The sequence below is a fragment of the Triturus cristatus genome, chromosome 4_1 (genome assembly GCF_964204655.1).
Source record: "Triturus cristatus chromosome 4_1, aTriCri1.1, whole genome shotgun sequence".
Lineage (NCBI taxonomy): Eukaryota > Metazoa > Chordata > Amphibia > Caudata > Salamandridae > Triturus > Triturus cristatus.
The window spans coordinates 498139589-498154807 of NC_140585.1; the positions used below are offsets into that span (position 1 = coordinate 498139589).

At 48.1% G+C, this 15219-nt stretch overlaps 1 protein-coding gene across 5 annotated transcripts in view; it reads right to left on the reverse strand.

The window, feature by feature from the left end:
* The window catches only part of ABCC9 (ATP binding cassette subfamily C member 9), a 947014-nt gene that overhangs the window by 163950 nt on the left and 767845 nt on the right, over positions 1-15219 (reverse strand). For all 5 annotated transcript variants that reach the window (XM_085652729.1, XM_085652730.1, XM_085652727.1 and 2 more), the window contains one exon: positions 3585-3686. In XM_085652729.1, the coding sequence (XP_085508855.1) occupies positions 3585-3686 (102 nt within the window). The remainder of the gene's footprint in view (positions 1-3584; positions 3687-15219) is intronic.

A 15219-nucleotide genomic window follows, 5' to 3' on the forward strand; every position in this document is an offset into this window, starting at 1 on the left:
GAGTACACGTGGGGCCTCGGCCCTCCGTGCAGGTACGGAGTGTAGATTTTAGTAAGGGGCTGTATGGATTGTTGCAGGCCCCCACAGGGCGGGTTGCGATTCACCGGCCGCCCTCACGCTCTTACCAGGCTCGCTGTTGAATTTGCTGGGGCCCCCTCCTTCGCGGCGTCTGTCCGTCGTCTGACTCACCGGGGTCCCGGCTCCAATAAGGCAGGCAGGCGCAAAGCACCTCCGCTCCGTGTTTTGCCACCACTCAGTCTACGGAGCTGTAGAAAGGCACAATCTGTAGTGCTGAAATTCCGGTTGCATCGGCGTTTCGATTCCACTGTTTGTGGGCCGGATGAATGTGCGGATTAATAAAGAAGGTTCCCTGGGTCACGGAGCTCCACTAGGTTGCGGCCATTTTGCTTGGTCTCTAGCCACCCCCCCAAAGCGAGGGCTTTTAATTACAATTCCATAGACACCAAACTCATTATTTCCATCTGCTCCCATCTGGAAGTTGCAGCTTATTGAATGTAATAAGGAAAATGCAATGTTATCCTATGGGAGAGGTAGGTCTTGCAGTAGGGAAAAACAACCTTAAGAGTGTTTTACTGCTAGGACTTTTTAAATACTTTGCGCCTCGCTCTATGGACAAATCAGGGCCTATCCAAGGGGTGATGGATGTGTATTAAAAAGGAAGGTTTAGGCCTGGCAAACGTTGTATTTTGCCAGGTTGAAATGACAGTTTAAATGTGCCCACACAGGCTGCAATAGCAGGCCTTAAACATGTTTAAAGGGCTACTTTATGGGTGGCACAATCAGTTCTTCAGGCCCACTAGTAGTATTTAATTGACTGGAGCTGGGCACATGTGGTATCACTTTACTAGGGATTTACAAGTAAATTAAATATGCTAATTGGGTGTAAGACAATTCTATCATGTTTAGAGGAGACAGCCCAAGCACTTTAGCACTGGTTAGCAGTGGTAAATTCCACAGAGTCTTAACAGCCATCAAAATTGGGTTTCAGAAAACAGGAGGGTGAAGCCAAAAAGTCTGGAGATGACCCTGCAGAGACGACTCAGTCCAACAGATGCATGCAGTAATAGTAGAGCAGACACTCAATTTCTGACCACCATAATTTTAAGGTTATTTCAGATGGCTATCAGGGCAGCTTCAGCGTCTTTACTTGGAAGGAAGTCATTTTTGTTGTCAGAGAGAAGTTTGTTCGCATGCGCATATTTGGAGATCTTGCTTAAGGCAGCTCTTTTAATCAGCCTTCTGACAAGTCAATGCTCTTTTTCTTGAGGATTGGTCTGATATCTTGATGGTGGGGTAGAGGGAGATTCCTCAGGCTGTGGAGAGTGTTTCTTGTTATGAATGCTGCACTAGTGGCAATGCCTGCTGGTTTATGCCGGATAGGCGTCTGATGCAGAGTCCACTGGCATACGTGCATTGACTAGCTCCTTGAATTTGGTTGAAGTTGTTTGATAGAGTCTAGAATGTAGTGTGTGCTCTTCTTTTTACTTTGCAGTATTCTTACAGAAGATCTGTGAGGTACTTTGTGTGGGAGTTTGATAGAGGTGATCTCCAGGTTGTGAAATTTCGTGATTATGCTATGTAGCACCTTGGGTGGTGTTTTGTAATGGATATTCCAATTAATTGATGGAGTGTTTTGCATTCTTTATGTGCAATTTGCATATTCTGTTGTGACATAGTAGGTATGCTTTGTCTTTTGGTTTTCTGTGTCGTCACTGCCAAGCACCTAGTTTTTTTAATGAGTTTTTTAATCTTCCTAATAGAGTAAGGACAGGACAAGCTCACAAAAGGATAAGGGTACACCCCAAACTGCTTTTTCAGGACACAAACGATTAGTGAATATTGTGCCAGACTGTTAAAGGATGTGGCTGATGCTAAAGACACCTCTTTACTGAAAACAAAAATCCTTTTAACGTCATAAGCTGTTGTTTACTCTCTATGGATGGGAGTAGTAACTGCTCTCCTCATGGGGTTTGCAGTGTTATCCTTGAGATTAATTACTCTTCTGTGGCATTTTCAAAATCTGCCAAAGACCAAGGACTTACAGTGAGTTAACAGAAAAACATAGAGGGACCCTGATTCAATAAGTAGGAGGGGAAAGGAGTCAGGGAATAATCAATACAAAAAAACAGAAGCACATTTCCCCCACTAGCATAGTATATATAGGCAATAAGTCCATAGATTGAGATGTGCCCACAGACCAAAAAAGGATATTTAAATTATTTTTTCTATCATTTTCATTTATTTATCAAAAATAATGCTATACATTATAATATGAATGCTGTAGTGAAATCACTACTGTAATTCATTTGTAACATGTAAAACCAAGCACATTGTAAATTCAACTTTGACACGATAAGTGATTTAGAGAAGGAAAACAATCATATACACGACACAAAAAAAAAGCAATTAAACAAACAAACAGTGTATGTAATAACTTCATACATATAAAGACAAAAACAAACAAAAAATACACAATACAATGTAGCGTCCATAAAACACAATGAAAAAGACAGAAATGCGCCTTTGAAATGAAATAAATGAAAATGATAGAAAAAATAATTTAAATATCCTTTTTTGGTCTGTGGGCACATCTCAATCTATGGATTTATTGCCTATATATACTATGCTAGTGGGGGGAATGTGCTTCTGTTTTTTGTATTACTTACAGTGAGTTAACACTTGAGGGCTGCAATGGACCACGTTCACCCTCAAATCAGTCCGCTAATTCCTGGAAAGAGCACAAAAGAGTGCAAGATCTCCTGAAAGAGGAAACTAAATGGATCAATGCCACAGCACATAGTCATAAGACACATGTATGTACTAAGATTATTCCTTCCCCGCTACATAAAGTAGCAGTCTCCAATAAACACCAAAATGAAAAAGAATAAACACTGACCTGTTGTGTAGCTAAGTTGTTCTTGGTAAATAAACTCAGTGTAACATCAGTTAACTAAGTTAGCCTTGGGAAATAGAAAAGTGCAGTCTATCCCATGCATCTAACCTGAATCATAATAAATTAATGAGGGAAAAAACTGTGAAGAACACAACAGTAGTCAGGCAGATTCCACATTAGAAATCAGGGTACTCGTTTGAGAATGTGATACAAATGCCGATGTTTGAGTATCTTTGCTGCAAATAGCAATACTGATATGCTTCACACTTATTTGTGTTTGTGAACACCTTGCTTGCCTGTTTGCTTCTGCTGGTGAGGCAGCGAGCACCTTGCTGTTCAATACAGCTTCTTGACGCCTTCGCTCATATTGGTCTTTCAGTAGCGGTCCGTGGAGGGAGTTCGGTGGGGCAGTGAGGCGGGGCGGGGGAGGAAATGTAAACACCGGAATATGGATGAACAGAGGTAAGTACACATTTAAATAAATAAAACGAATTCCTTTGCGCGGGCTGCATCGCAAAATGCGATGCATCGCGCGCAAGAAATTTGTTTTAGTACTGATTGAACCCATTGGCTAAAACATTGACTGCCATGCGTGCCCTCTCATTGCAGAGCTAAGTAAGATGGATCACAAGCATGTGTTTTTAAATAATGAATAAAACTAATTACATACCGTCAGGGCATAGGTAAGACCCAATCCCACAAGCCCAGAGCTGAGGTCATTCCTTATTGATGCAACAGCGGCTGTGAGAACTATGCATGCTCCTAAGTAATCCTATGGAGATATAAAAAAAAACAAATGCATTAGGTTCTGAAAATAAACCTTCTGTTCACTATTAATTTACCTTAAAAGATCAACATTGACAAACAGGATTAACGGATAACTTCATATTCAACACTTCAAAATGGTCAAATTTCAGGTTTTACATATATAACACTCGGAGTGTCACCCTGTAGCTATGCCAAGTGCTCCCTAAGAAATAAAGTTCATTTTGGCAGGTGAGAAATAAACCTAGAATGGCAATGTTCCCTGCGACTGCTGTCAGAGCTCATAAGAGGGTGAGTTGTAACGCAACAGATTTTCTTTGCTACATGCCTAGACATGGATGTTGGCTGACTTAAACCTAACCCTTATCTGCCCTTGCATGTTAAAAAATATGTTGGAATGCACTCGTATTCAACAGATTTGCAAAGAACCTTCAAAATAAGTGGTCGGGAAACAAAGGGCCTCATTTACAAGCCCATTGCGCTGCATGTGCAGCACTTTATTAGATGCACTGGCAGAGCAGTGTGCCTGCCCACACTTACAAGGGCACGTAAAGTCACCCTGCGTGACCTTTCATGGGCTTGTAAATATGGGCTGCTTTCACGCATTACTCTGTGTGAAAGGGGCATTCCATGGGTGTTGCTGTAGGTGTTCCCACGCAACAGCCATGGAACTTGATGCATTCCCAGATCTTGGAAGTGTCGTAAACCTTGGAATGCGTCAGAATCCTACAGCTCCCCGGGGGAGGCGTAGGGGTGCCGCAACCAGGAGAAAAACTTTTATTTCCTCTCGTTGTTTGCTCTTTCTTCATTCATTCTTTTGCTCTTTCTTCATGTGCTGCATGCTGCAACACACATATAAGGAGCAAAACACAATTAATGATTGTTTTTGTGCAGGAACATGTGCCTTCCTGCACAACAAGAATCATCCCTGCACACACTTACGCAAGGGCACCAGCCTCCATATGCTACTGCTTGCTGAATTATTACTACCAATGTAGAGAAATGTATTAAAGAAGAAGAAATTCTTTTTAAAGCTATTACCATTGCAATGTTGATTCCTCAAACCTAAGCCTGTTTGAATATGCAAAACAGATTTTAAAAAATACAGTCATCCCCGCCACGCAGGCACCCTTGCATCATGGTGCAAGGGTGTCTGCGTTGGCGCACGGCAGCTGTTTAAGTGGAGGCACAGGGGAGAAGGACAGGAATGCGGTGTATCTTGTAGATAGAGTGTGTTCCTGCCCTTTTATTTTGACACACTGCGGCGCAGTAGGAAGGCTTGCTGCGCTGCCGTGTATCAAAATATAGTAAAGAAGGCCTAAACTCTTTGGCATAAAAAATAACAGTAGCCTGGCAGTACTCCTTATGTTAGTAACTTGTCAACTTCTTTACGACAACAGTCATCACTCCACACAGTTGTCAGAGGCCTGAGGACTGAGGCTGGCCCACACCTGGCTACCAGAAGTACTCGGACCCATATAAAACCCACCCTGTTTTTCAATGCTTTGTGTTTGAATTCACTACCTATTTATAAAAAGTGTAGGCATCAAAAGTTTACTGTTGATTAACTAAATGCATGACACCATAATAAGATACATTAATAAGATATGTAAAAGCTTTCAGTTTGTGAAATTCATTAAAAAACCCATTTCTCAACCAGTTCATTCCGTAGACCTTGGCTCTTAGGCATGCACGGCTGCTCGGCCCCAGATCGCGGGAATGGCCACATCTCTTTGATCCTTACCAGTTCCCCTCTTTTCAAAGCACTCTGGGGTGATGGAAACATTATTTTACAAATGTCTAAATATATTGTGGATTCATTATACTATACTTAACATTATAAGTATGTTGACCTCAAGCAGAAACAATGAAAGCATCCGATATATGTTTCTCGGGACTGTGAAGGGCTAGAAAGGGTCTGAAAGATGCCAGGCAAGAGCACTGACTTGGCCATTTGAAAAATTCAGACTAAGATACTGCCAAAACAATTTCGTGTGGAATGCTGTATATCCAGATACTGTCCTCAAATGCCAGGTATAGTACTGTGTGCCAAGGTACTGTCATTATCTGCCAGGTGCGCAATTTCAAATTCTTTTGTGTTTCTCGAAATGCCAGGTGTATTCATACATGTGCTTCTACAGCCCACAAATTCCCACCTCAGATTGTATACCTTACAACAGCTTCATATCTCGTTGCAGAGCCATCAGAGCCCTGACACAACTTTACATACCAGGTACAGACACCACATGCTATGTACATCCTTGTACATCACAAATACAGTTACTGCTTTCTTATCAGAGGGGGCCCCTCCATTAGGGCAGAGGAGCGCCACCCCCCTTGCCACAACCCTCAAATAAAAAAGATCATAAACAGATTTGAAACCTGTTTTATTATTGTTTTATTTTAATCCCTTAGACACGCCCCCAGGACTCTGATGAGTCCTGGGGGCAGGTCCACGGGGATGACACTGCTGGTGGGGGAATGGTGGGCACTGTTACAGGCCAGCCAAATTGTCATGCGCACTGACGCTCTCTCCAGCCCCAGCTGTGTTGCTGGTGCTGGAAAGAGCAGGCACAGGCTTCCAGTCTGCCTGGGACTGCAAGTTGACAGTGCTCAGGCCAATCCTGACACTGCGTTTATGAAGCATCAGGATCAGACACAGAACAGTCCAGGAGACTGTGCCCAGAACAAGAAGAATGGAAGAGCGCAATATGGTGGGGGGCGGTGTTCAGAAAAGTTATTTTTTCATTTTTTTCATTTTTCTGTCCCCAGTGCCCCCACGCCCCTCCCCACATCCCACCTCGGGCCCGCCCCGCTACTTTGGCAGGGGACGAGCCACTACTGTTTCTTATACCGGTTTAATCGTAAATTCATATAGAGCTCTGTGCTTTACATAGCTGCTGCCATCATATATACCCAAGGACAGCCCAATATAAGCAAGCACTGGCATCTTAGGTCAAGTACAGCCATTGTATGCCAGCTACAGCCACTGTATGTCAAAGTATTGCCATCTTATGCTGGGCCTTGCCTCAGATGTACGGATGTAATTATACATACACCCAGTAAGACAATAATCTATCTACATCAACCTATGTCCAGGTTTGGATTGCATTGTTTAGATACAGTCTCTCATTTGCAGGCACGTAATGATTATTTGCTCAGTGCAGGGTCATAAACCCAGCAAAGTCTTAGACATGCCAGGTACAAATACCAAAAACACAGGTGTATTCATACATCCAGGTCCTGGGAATGTGCCAGACGCAATCTCAATTGAGTGGTCGGGGGGAATGATATCAAAATCAATACTCTCCGGGTCAGCAACAAACATTGTACCAATGTTGCTAATGGTAGATACACGTACCACATCCAATGACACAATCCACATTTTCAGCCTGTCATCCAATTCCCTAAATGAAAGAAAAATAGGGACATTTTGTAACAACGCATAGGATTGATCCGTTTTATACTAAATTGGAACTGTATCATTTATTTAGGACTATGCACACAATGTAGTATTCACTCCGGGCGCTACAGGTTTACATTGTTCTTCTCAGTGGCAACTGCTCCGCTAAGGCAGAGAAGCGTCACCCCACTGCTTGAACTGCAAGCTGAATACAAAAAATAAAATGATAATAACGTTTGCTATTATCATTTTGTTTTCTGTATTCAGCTTGCAGCTGAAGCCAGGGGGCGGGGCTGGATTCCCCGTGTCACAGGGGGAGGAGTGGTGGCAGCACCTAAAGTGCACATGATGGTTTGGCCCGCTGTCTCGGGCCGTCTAAACCATCATGCACACTCTGCATGTTCTCTACGCAGGCTGTATTACAGCCTGCGTGGAAAACATGCACAGTCTGCCAGCCCCTGTCTGAGCGCTGATCCACGTTGCTCAGACCAATTACAATGCTGCAAAGGCAGCGTTGTGATTGGTCAGGAGATTCTTGGAGGCTGTGTGCTTCCTGCAGAAGAAGGATGGAGGAAGAAGAGGTGGCAGCCTGTGGTCAGCGGTATAGGTAAGTGTTTTTTTTTTAGTTATTATGTCCCACATCCCCTTCCGTACCCTCCCACCCCCCCCCCCCCCCCCCACACCACCCCTGTTTGGTAGCAGCCGCTACTGGTCCTTCCTCATTTTTCGCACCAAATACTGAAATGTGCAAAGAGATCATTAACTTTGACAATGGGGTCCTCTCAGAGGTTGATAGAATGCATTAATTAGAAAATATTTGTGAAATTCAATATATTTAATTAACAGCATCAGGCACTGCACACATTACAGAAACTTTCGGATGCAGCTAAAAAGCTCACTTACTACCATAGTGAGAATCATCGATACCTCAATAAATAGCTCATTATACTTGTATCTGATATTATCAAGCAAAACCTTGAAAACAACTGTCTCAGTGGCAAAGAATTTGCTTATTTAAATAATTCTGATTACACCATTGCTGCTATCTACACCCCCCCTAAAACACATAAAAATGCTACCAAACCTCCTGCTGCCTATGTGTTGCAAGCTGTGTCTATTCTCCAGCTGCTGAAAAGACGAGTTGACTTTTTTATTAAACCTTTTGTGTCAGTGGTAGCCCATCGGTGATTAATAATCTAGGATGTCATTCTTTTCACATTAATACATATTTGCTTATCATAAAAGACATTGGGAGACTATACACTCATGGGCATATTTACAATATTTTGGTGTAGGGCAGCGCCGCAGGCCTTCTAGCTGCGCAACCCTATGTCAAAAGAAAAGGGCAGGAATGTGCTGTATCTACAAACTAGGGTGAATTCCTGTCCTTTTTGCCAGTGCACAAACTGTGGCCAAGCACCAATGCAGACACCCTTGCACATTGGTGCAAGGGTGTCTGTGATGTTGGCATGATTGTTTCCTGCACAAAAACAATCAAAGGATTCTATGTTGTATGTGCGCTGCAAAATGCAGCACACGTGGAAAGTGGGAAAAACGAGGAGAAATGTATACATTCTTCCTCATTATGCCTCCTTTGGAAAGGCGTTAGTTTTGGTGCTGCCCCAGATTTACGCTATGTTGTAAATCTGGGGCAGTGTCAAAAACCATTGGTGTTGCATGGGAACACCTACAGCAACACCCATGAAACACCTCTTCCATGCAGAGTAAGGCATTGCCTTACTCCATATCTATAAGGCCATGAAAAGCCACACAGGGTGACTTTGTGTGGTCTTGTAAATATGGGCCAGCACAGTGTGCCACCAGAGTGTCACAAAAGTGCCGCTCCGGTAGCAAACAAAACTGCCGCAGGGCCATTGTAAATATGCCACTAATTTTCCCCATAATGAGGCTCAAACTTCCCACACCAACCTTGAATCAAGAGTTCGCACCCAAGGCCAATGCGTTGAAAGCAATTTTTGGTCAAAATATAGCGAACGTGTATGTAGCAGATTTTGAGGAGCACTTCATATATCATGACAGTAACCCTTTTAAATACAATATTTTGAAATTGACTTCCTATGTGTGTATGATCTCCAGAGGGACCGATGAACAATGTAAATACTTTGAATGGCTTAATTAAAATACACCATTCTTGTTTTTACATTGAACTATCGCTATAAGTTGTCCTAATTGTACTAAAATACAAATTTAGGGAAGTCGGGGGCGCTAGAGAGCGCGCACGCAGAATGGCCGCACTGCTGTGAGGCTCCTGCAGCCTGGAACTCAAATCCGTAATTTATCCTGTCTAAACCGCTGCTCCCGCGACCGAAACTACCCGTGGCTGTTGAAGGTGTTTTGCTGCTGCTTTGGTGAAAGTTGGGGCCCTGTGCGTTCGGCTGCGGCGGAGTTAGCGGCGGCGGTAGCCGGAAGGGGAGCTCAGCAGACGTGGGGCGGAGCGAGCCGCCCGGCGTGTGATCCACGCAAGTCCGAGGCTCACCACGAGGCGAGTGGGCCGTGCTGGGGACCCGCGTTGGCGGCGCCTTGACGACTGTGCGGACGGCGGAGAGGTCGCTGAGAGAGGGGGAGGCACAGCCGGACACTACCCCCCTGCTATGAGTCACGTTGCTGCGTGAGCATTATCTGTGCACCCGGGGCCCTGTGCGGAACGGCGCCATCCGAGGGAGAAGCATACTACAACGGTGAGGTGGGGGCTCTGGAGCAATGCCGACGAGATACGACCTGCTCGCCGGGTAGCGGGCAGGGTGGACGGCGGTGTACCCTGCCCTGGTCTGGCCGACCCGCTCACGCGAAGGCCAGCGCAGAGAGCCCGTGTAGGTGGGGCGCTCCCCCCCCTCTCCCCCTGCTGCCAGAGGAGGACGAGAAGGTGTCCGAGACTGCGCCCACCCGCCGGGGTGGGCGGCTGTGAGGTGCCTGGGCCGGTGAGGGAGACTCGGAGACTCACCGCCTCGTGGCCATCTGCTGGGACTCGACGAGTGCTGGGCTCATCTCTAATGTGACGGTGCCTGGCTGGCCTCTCTCCCGTGTGCCGGCCTGCTGTTTGGATGTTCGAGGGAGGCGACACGCTACGGACGCTGCAACCCTGCACCCTGCGACCTGCGGGGCATTTCGCTCCATTTGCCTGGCACGGCATCGTTGATATTGGGGTCCCGGCGGCCGGTTCTTCCTCTGGGGGCTGTGGTGGTGGACGCCTCTTACCTGCCTTTTGCTCCCTGCTCGGGGGAGGCTGGTTCGGACCCGCCGGTGACCTGGTACTCACCACTAAGGTCGCGCTGTGTGCGGTCCGGGACTTCTGGCCCGCCTGTGCCCTTGAGGATAGCAGAGGCCGGCGTACTGAGACCTGTGTCGGCACCCACGATGGGCAAGCAGGACAGCCGGCAGCCTAAGCTCACGTTTGACCCCCCGGCGACCAAGAAAGGGGTGCGAGGTGCGCAGGACCCGGGAGGCACCCAGAGCTCGCCCGCGCCCGAGGCGAGTTCCTCCTCCCCGGCAACAGAACTACAACACCTAATGCGAGAGATGAAGCAAGGGTTTGCTACAATCGTGGACAAAGTGGACCGGCTATCGTCCAGAATGGACGCCATCGCGCAGAAAATAGATATCCATGAAGAGAGGATTGCGGAAACTGAGCGGAGGATATCCGATAACGACGATACCACAGCCACCCACACCACGCAGCTTTCCAGAATAGATAATGTCTTGAGACTTATAGCCGCAAAGAATGAGGAGTTGGAAGCCCGTAGCCGCCGCAATAACATCCGCGTGGTAGGGATTCCAGAATCCACCAATACAGGGCGCATGGAAGACTACGTGGAAAAGATCCTCCTGGCCGCCGTTGGTTCCGACGCCTTTTCTAAGCAATTTATCGTTGAGAGGGCACACCGCTCTCTTGGGCCGCGGCCGAACCCGGGAGCTCCTCCTAGACCCATCATTGCACGGCTACTAAACTATAGAGACCGGGACACGGCGTTGCGAGCGGCTCGCACGGCTCAGACACTTTCGTGTGATGGGGTCAACTTTACCGTTTACCCAGACTTCACGCCTATCGTGCAAGAACAGCGGCGTAAATTTCTCGATGTTAAAAAGAAACTGAGGGCCCAACAAATTGATTATGCACTACTCTACCCGGCTAAATTGAGAATTACCCACCAAGCACGGCAGCACTTCTTTACAAACCCTCAGCAGGTAGAGGAATTTCTTAAGGCTCTGAAGAATGGGCGTACAGAGAGGTCTGCTGGTGGCGAGGAAGATCGTGAAGATGAACACTAGCTATGAGGGTGTGTTTTTGTGCTAGATGGATCTGCGAACTCAGGAACTATTGTCATATGCTTAATACAAATGCGAGCCCAAGGGACATGCCAGCATGAAGACGCTGTGACTGTTTGGAACTTCTCTGGTCGGATGTGGGACAGCGGTTGGTAACGTATTCCAGGCGCCACCTCCCCGTGCCTTCCCCTGTTGTGAGAGGGGACGGGCCGCTGGGGGTGGATATGGGCGCACTCTGGACGGACCCCATGGGGTGTACCCCATTGCTAACACTGACTGTGTTGCTCCTGTTGAGCTTTCGGCGGGGAATTATGGGTGGGGGGAGGGGAGGGGATTCTGGCAAGTTGGGGTTGCTTCAGTGGGTTGGGGGTGGGGTAGGGATGTGCGTGACGGCCCTGGTCTCTCCCGCTGCCCTCGCTTCTACCGGAGCAACTTTGCCCGGGCGGAGGGATTGGCGCTGGCGGAGACCCCTGCTGCACACATTGTTTGTGACTATGGCCTGCGGCAACGATCAGGTAGGGACGCTCATTGATGGGTCATGGAGCATGGGGTGTACGGGGCTATCTGTCCTACATTCGGGGGGTGAAGGGGGGGGATTGGAGCGAGGGCCCTAGTGCTTACTAGCCCGGGCCGCCCTGCTATGCCCGCGCCTGGGGAATGTGGTAGGAGTTGGCATGCTCGGAACACTGAGGAAATTCTTGTGGATAGCTGCTGGACGACTGGGACAGAACGATTGTGTGTGACGACCCTGGCCCAACCTTTAGATCAAAATGCTTGGGAATGGTGGCTATGCAAGGCAGCTGACACTGGGTGGGGCGGGGAGATGCGCTTTCCGGTGCAGTATGAGATTGTCTTAGATACGTTGCCGGTAGACCATGTTCTTCAGATGGTTACGGGAAATCTGTGGGAACTGTTCAAGATGTGGGGTGGGGGGATGGGAATGTTTGAATATGTTATTGCACTATTGTACGCGACCAACATCAATGTGAGGTTTTTTTTGAAGATTATGGGTGCTCCTGCGGGTGGCATGCTGGGGGGTTCCCTCTTGGCGCCGACTCCTCCCACATTTATTCACGTGGGGTCTGGCGGAGGTAACTGCAGGCATGGGGGACACAGGTGGTGGCGCGGCTCTGATGCTGGGGTGACACTGCGGTTAAACATGTGTATTTATGGTTGCGTGAGGGGCCCTCCCCTGTCGCAGCACTGTCATATTCTTTTACTGTCCCCATGACACGAGTAGATTCGGCCTTAAATATCCTGACGTGGAATGTTAGGGGTCTGGGAGACCCGCGAAAGCGGAGACAGATACTCTCCTATCTAGGCCGCCATGTTATACATATTGCCTTTCTCCAAGAGACCCACTTCAGAGAGCAAGCCAGCCACCCCTTTGCTGGCAGGTGGGCTGCATTTGCTGCCTTCTCCTCCTACTCTTCGTACTCTAGGGGTGTGGCGATATTGATAAAGAAGGGAACGCCCTTCAGTTTGGAGGGCACTAAAAGTGACGCTCAAGGGCGGTACTGTCTAATGTGGGGTAGGCTGGGACATGTGGCGGTTACCCTGGTCTGTTGTTATGGCCCCGACATAGATGATCCGCACTTCTTTACAGACCTCAATGCAGCAATTGTGGGCGTGGGCCCGAGATAGCTTATTTGGGGGGGGGACTTCAACACTTCACTGGACCCGTCTAGGGATAGATCCCACCCGGCCCCGCACCATTACACTAAGGCGCGTGCGAGCCTGTTGGACGCATTGGCTAATCATAACTTAATTGACACGTGGCGGCACCTACATGCGGACGCACGTGAAGGTACACACTTCACGGCGCAAGCAAAATCATGGGCACGGCTTGACTATGTTTTTATTTCCCCTCATTTTCATGCGGCGCTTGAACATGCACACCATCTCCCACGCACGTTCTCTGATCATTCGCCGACCCGTGTCACGTTGCGAGCGGTGGACCTGGGCCCCCCTGTGACTTCTTGGCGCCTGCAGCCCATGATGCTGCTAGATCCGGTATTTCAGGAGGAGTAACGGGAGGAATGTTTAGAGTTCTTTGAGCGCAATAAAGATTCCGTGACTGAGGTCGGAACCATATGGGACGCTTTTAAAGTTACCATACGGGGAGTGTGCATCGCTAAAGGGTCAGGCGTTCTCAAAACCATATTAGCTCGCCTGCGTACTCTGGAGAGTGAACTTGAGGCGCTTGAGGTGTCGCTGGCCGACAACCCTGAAGATGCCACGCTCGCTCGTATTCGTGAAAAGATAGCGGAATATATGACTGAAGCCGATCGGGAAGTGAAATTTAGGGGCAAACACTGGATAGCTCGCCGCTATGGCGAAGGCGAACGGCCAGGGAAAGCCCTGGCAGCGACGATGCGACTGACGCGCCCGCCAAATACTATAATGGAAATTGAAAGCAGTAGCGGTGCCGTGTACAGAGACACCACGCTCATTCTCAACGCATTTGTTGAGCATTATCACCACTTATATACATCGACCAGGGCTGGGGATCTGCACCTGCAGGACTATTTGGGGGATGTCTCCTTGGGATGGCTTAGCGATACACAACAGGCGTTTTTAAGCTCCCCTTTTGAATTGGATGAGGTGCGGGAGGCTATTATGCACATGCAATCGGGCAAGGCCACAGGCCTTGATGGGATCCCAATCGAATTCTATAAGACCTACATTGATTTTATGGCGCCGGTCCTCCGCGAAGTGTATGAAGATGCACTGGAGGTGGGCCATCTCCCCCCTTCGATGCGTATGGCCCTCATTACTTCGCTCCTCAAGCCTGGTAAAGCTGCTGACCAATGTGATTCATACTGACCCCTCTCACTGCTCAATTGCGATGTAAAAATACTTGCTAAACTGATAGCTACCCGCATTAACTTGCTCCTCCCTAACCTGGTCCTCCCTGACCAGGCGGGGTTCGTGCCCGGAAGGGCCACATCCCATAATCTGCGTACTTTTTTCTCGATTCTGAATGCCGTACATGACGACCTCCCGATGGCTGCCGTCTTCCTTGATGCCTCGAAAGCTTTCGACTCGCTTGAATGGGATTATGTATTTCGAGTTCTGGAATTGATGGGGTTTCCCCTCATCTTTATTTCTTGGATTAGGCTCTTGTACGTATCCCCCAGGGCCCGAGTGCTGGTGAACGGGAAACTGTCGGAGGCGTTTCATATCACCAGGGGCACTAGACAGGGTTGCCCCCTGTCGCCCCTGTTGTTCGCTATCGCCATGGAGCCGCTCGCGGCGCGGCTCAGGCAGCATCATAAAGATAAGGCGATGCGGTGTTTCCAAAGACAGATATTGATTTCTATGTATGCGGACGATGTTACCCTGTATATTCGTGATCCCTGTGATAACCTTCACCCGATTCTTAGGGAGTTCGTCAGGTTTGGCAGGCTCTCGGGAATTCAGATCAATTGGAGCAAGTCTCGGGTTTTCCCGCTTACATCATCTACTAGCAGGTTTACGCTGGAGTACCCTCTAGCTTGGTGCGAGGGGGATTTCACCTATCTAGGTATACACATCGAGAAAAACAGGGAGGAACTGCTGAGGGCCAATTATGGCACGAAGATGACTCGTATTTCAGACTGCATAACTCGATGGATTACACTCCCCCTTTCTATGGCGGGTCGGGTGTCGCTGGTTAAAATGGTAATACTGCCACAGTTGCTGTATCTCTTCCTGAACATCCCCTTTTACCCGGGCAGTTTCTTCTTCCGGACCCTGCGCTCGGAGCTTATTCGCTTGGTTTGGGGCGGGAAGTCTCCTCGACTCAAATGGGAGGTCCTCACTAGGCCATTTGTGCAGGGCGGGTTTGGCGTCCCGGACTTTGAGCTGTACT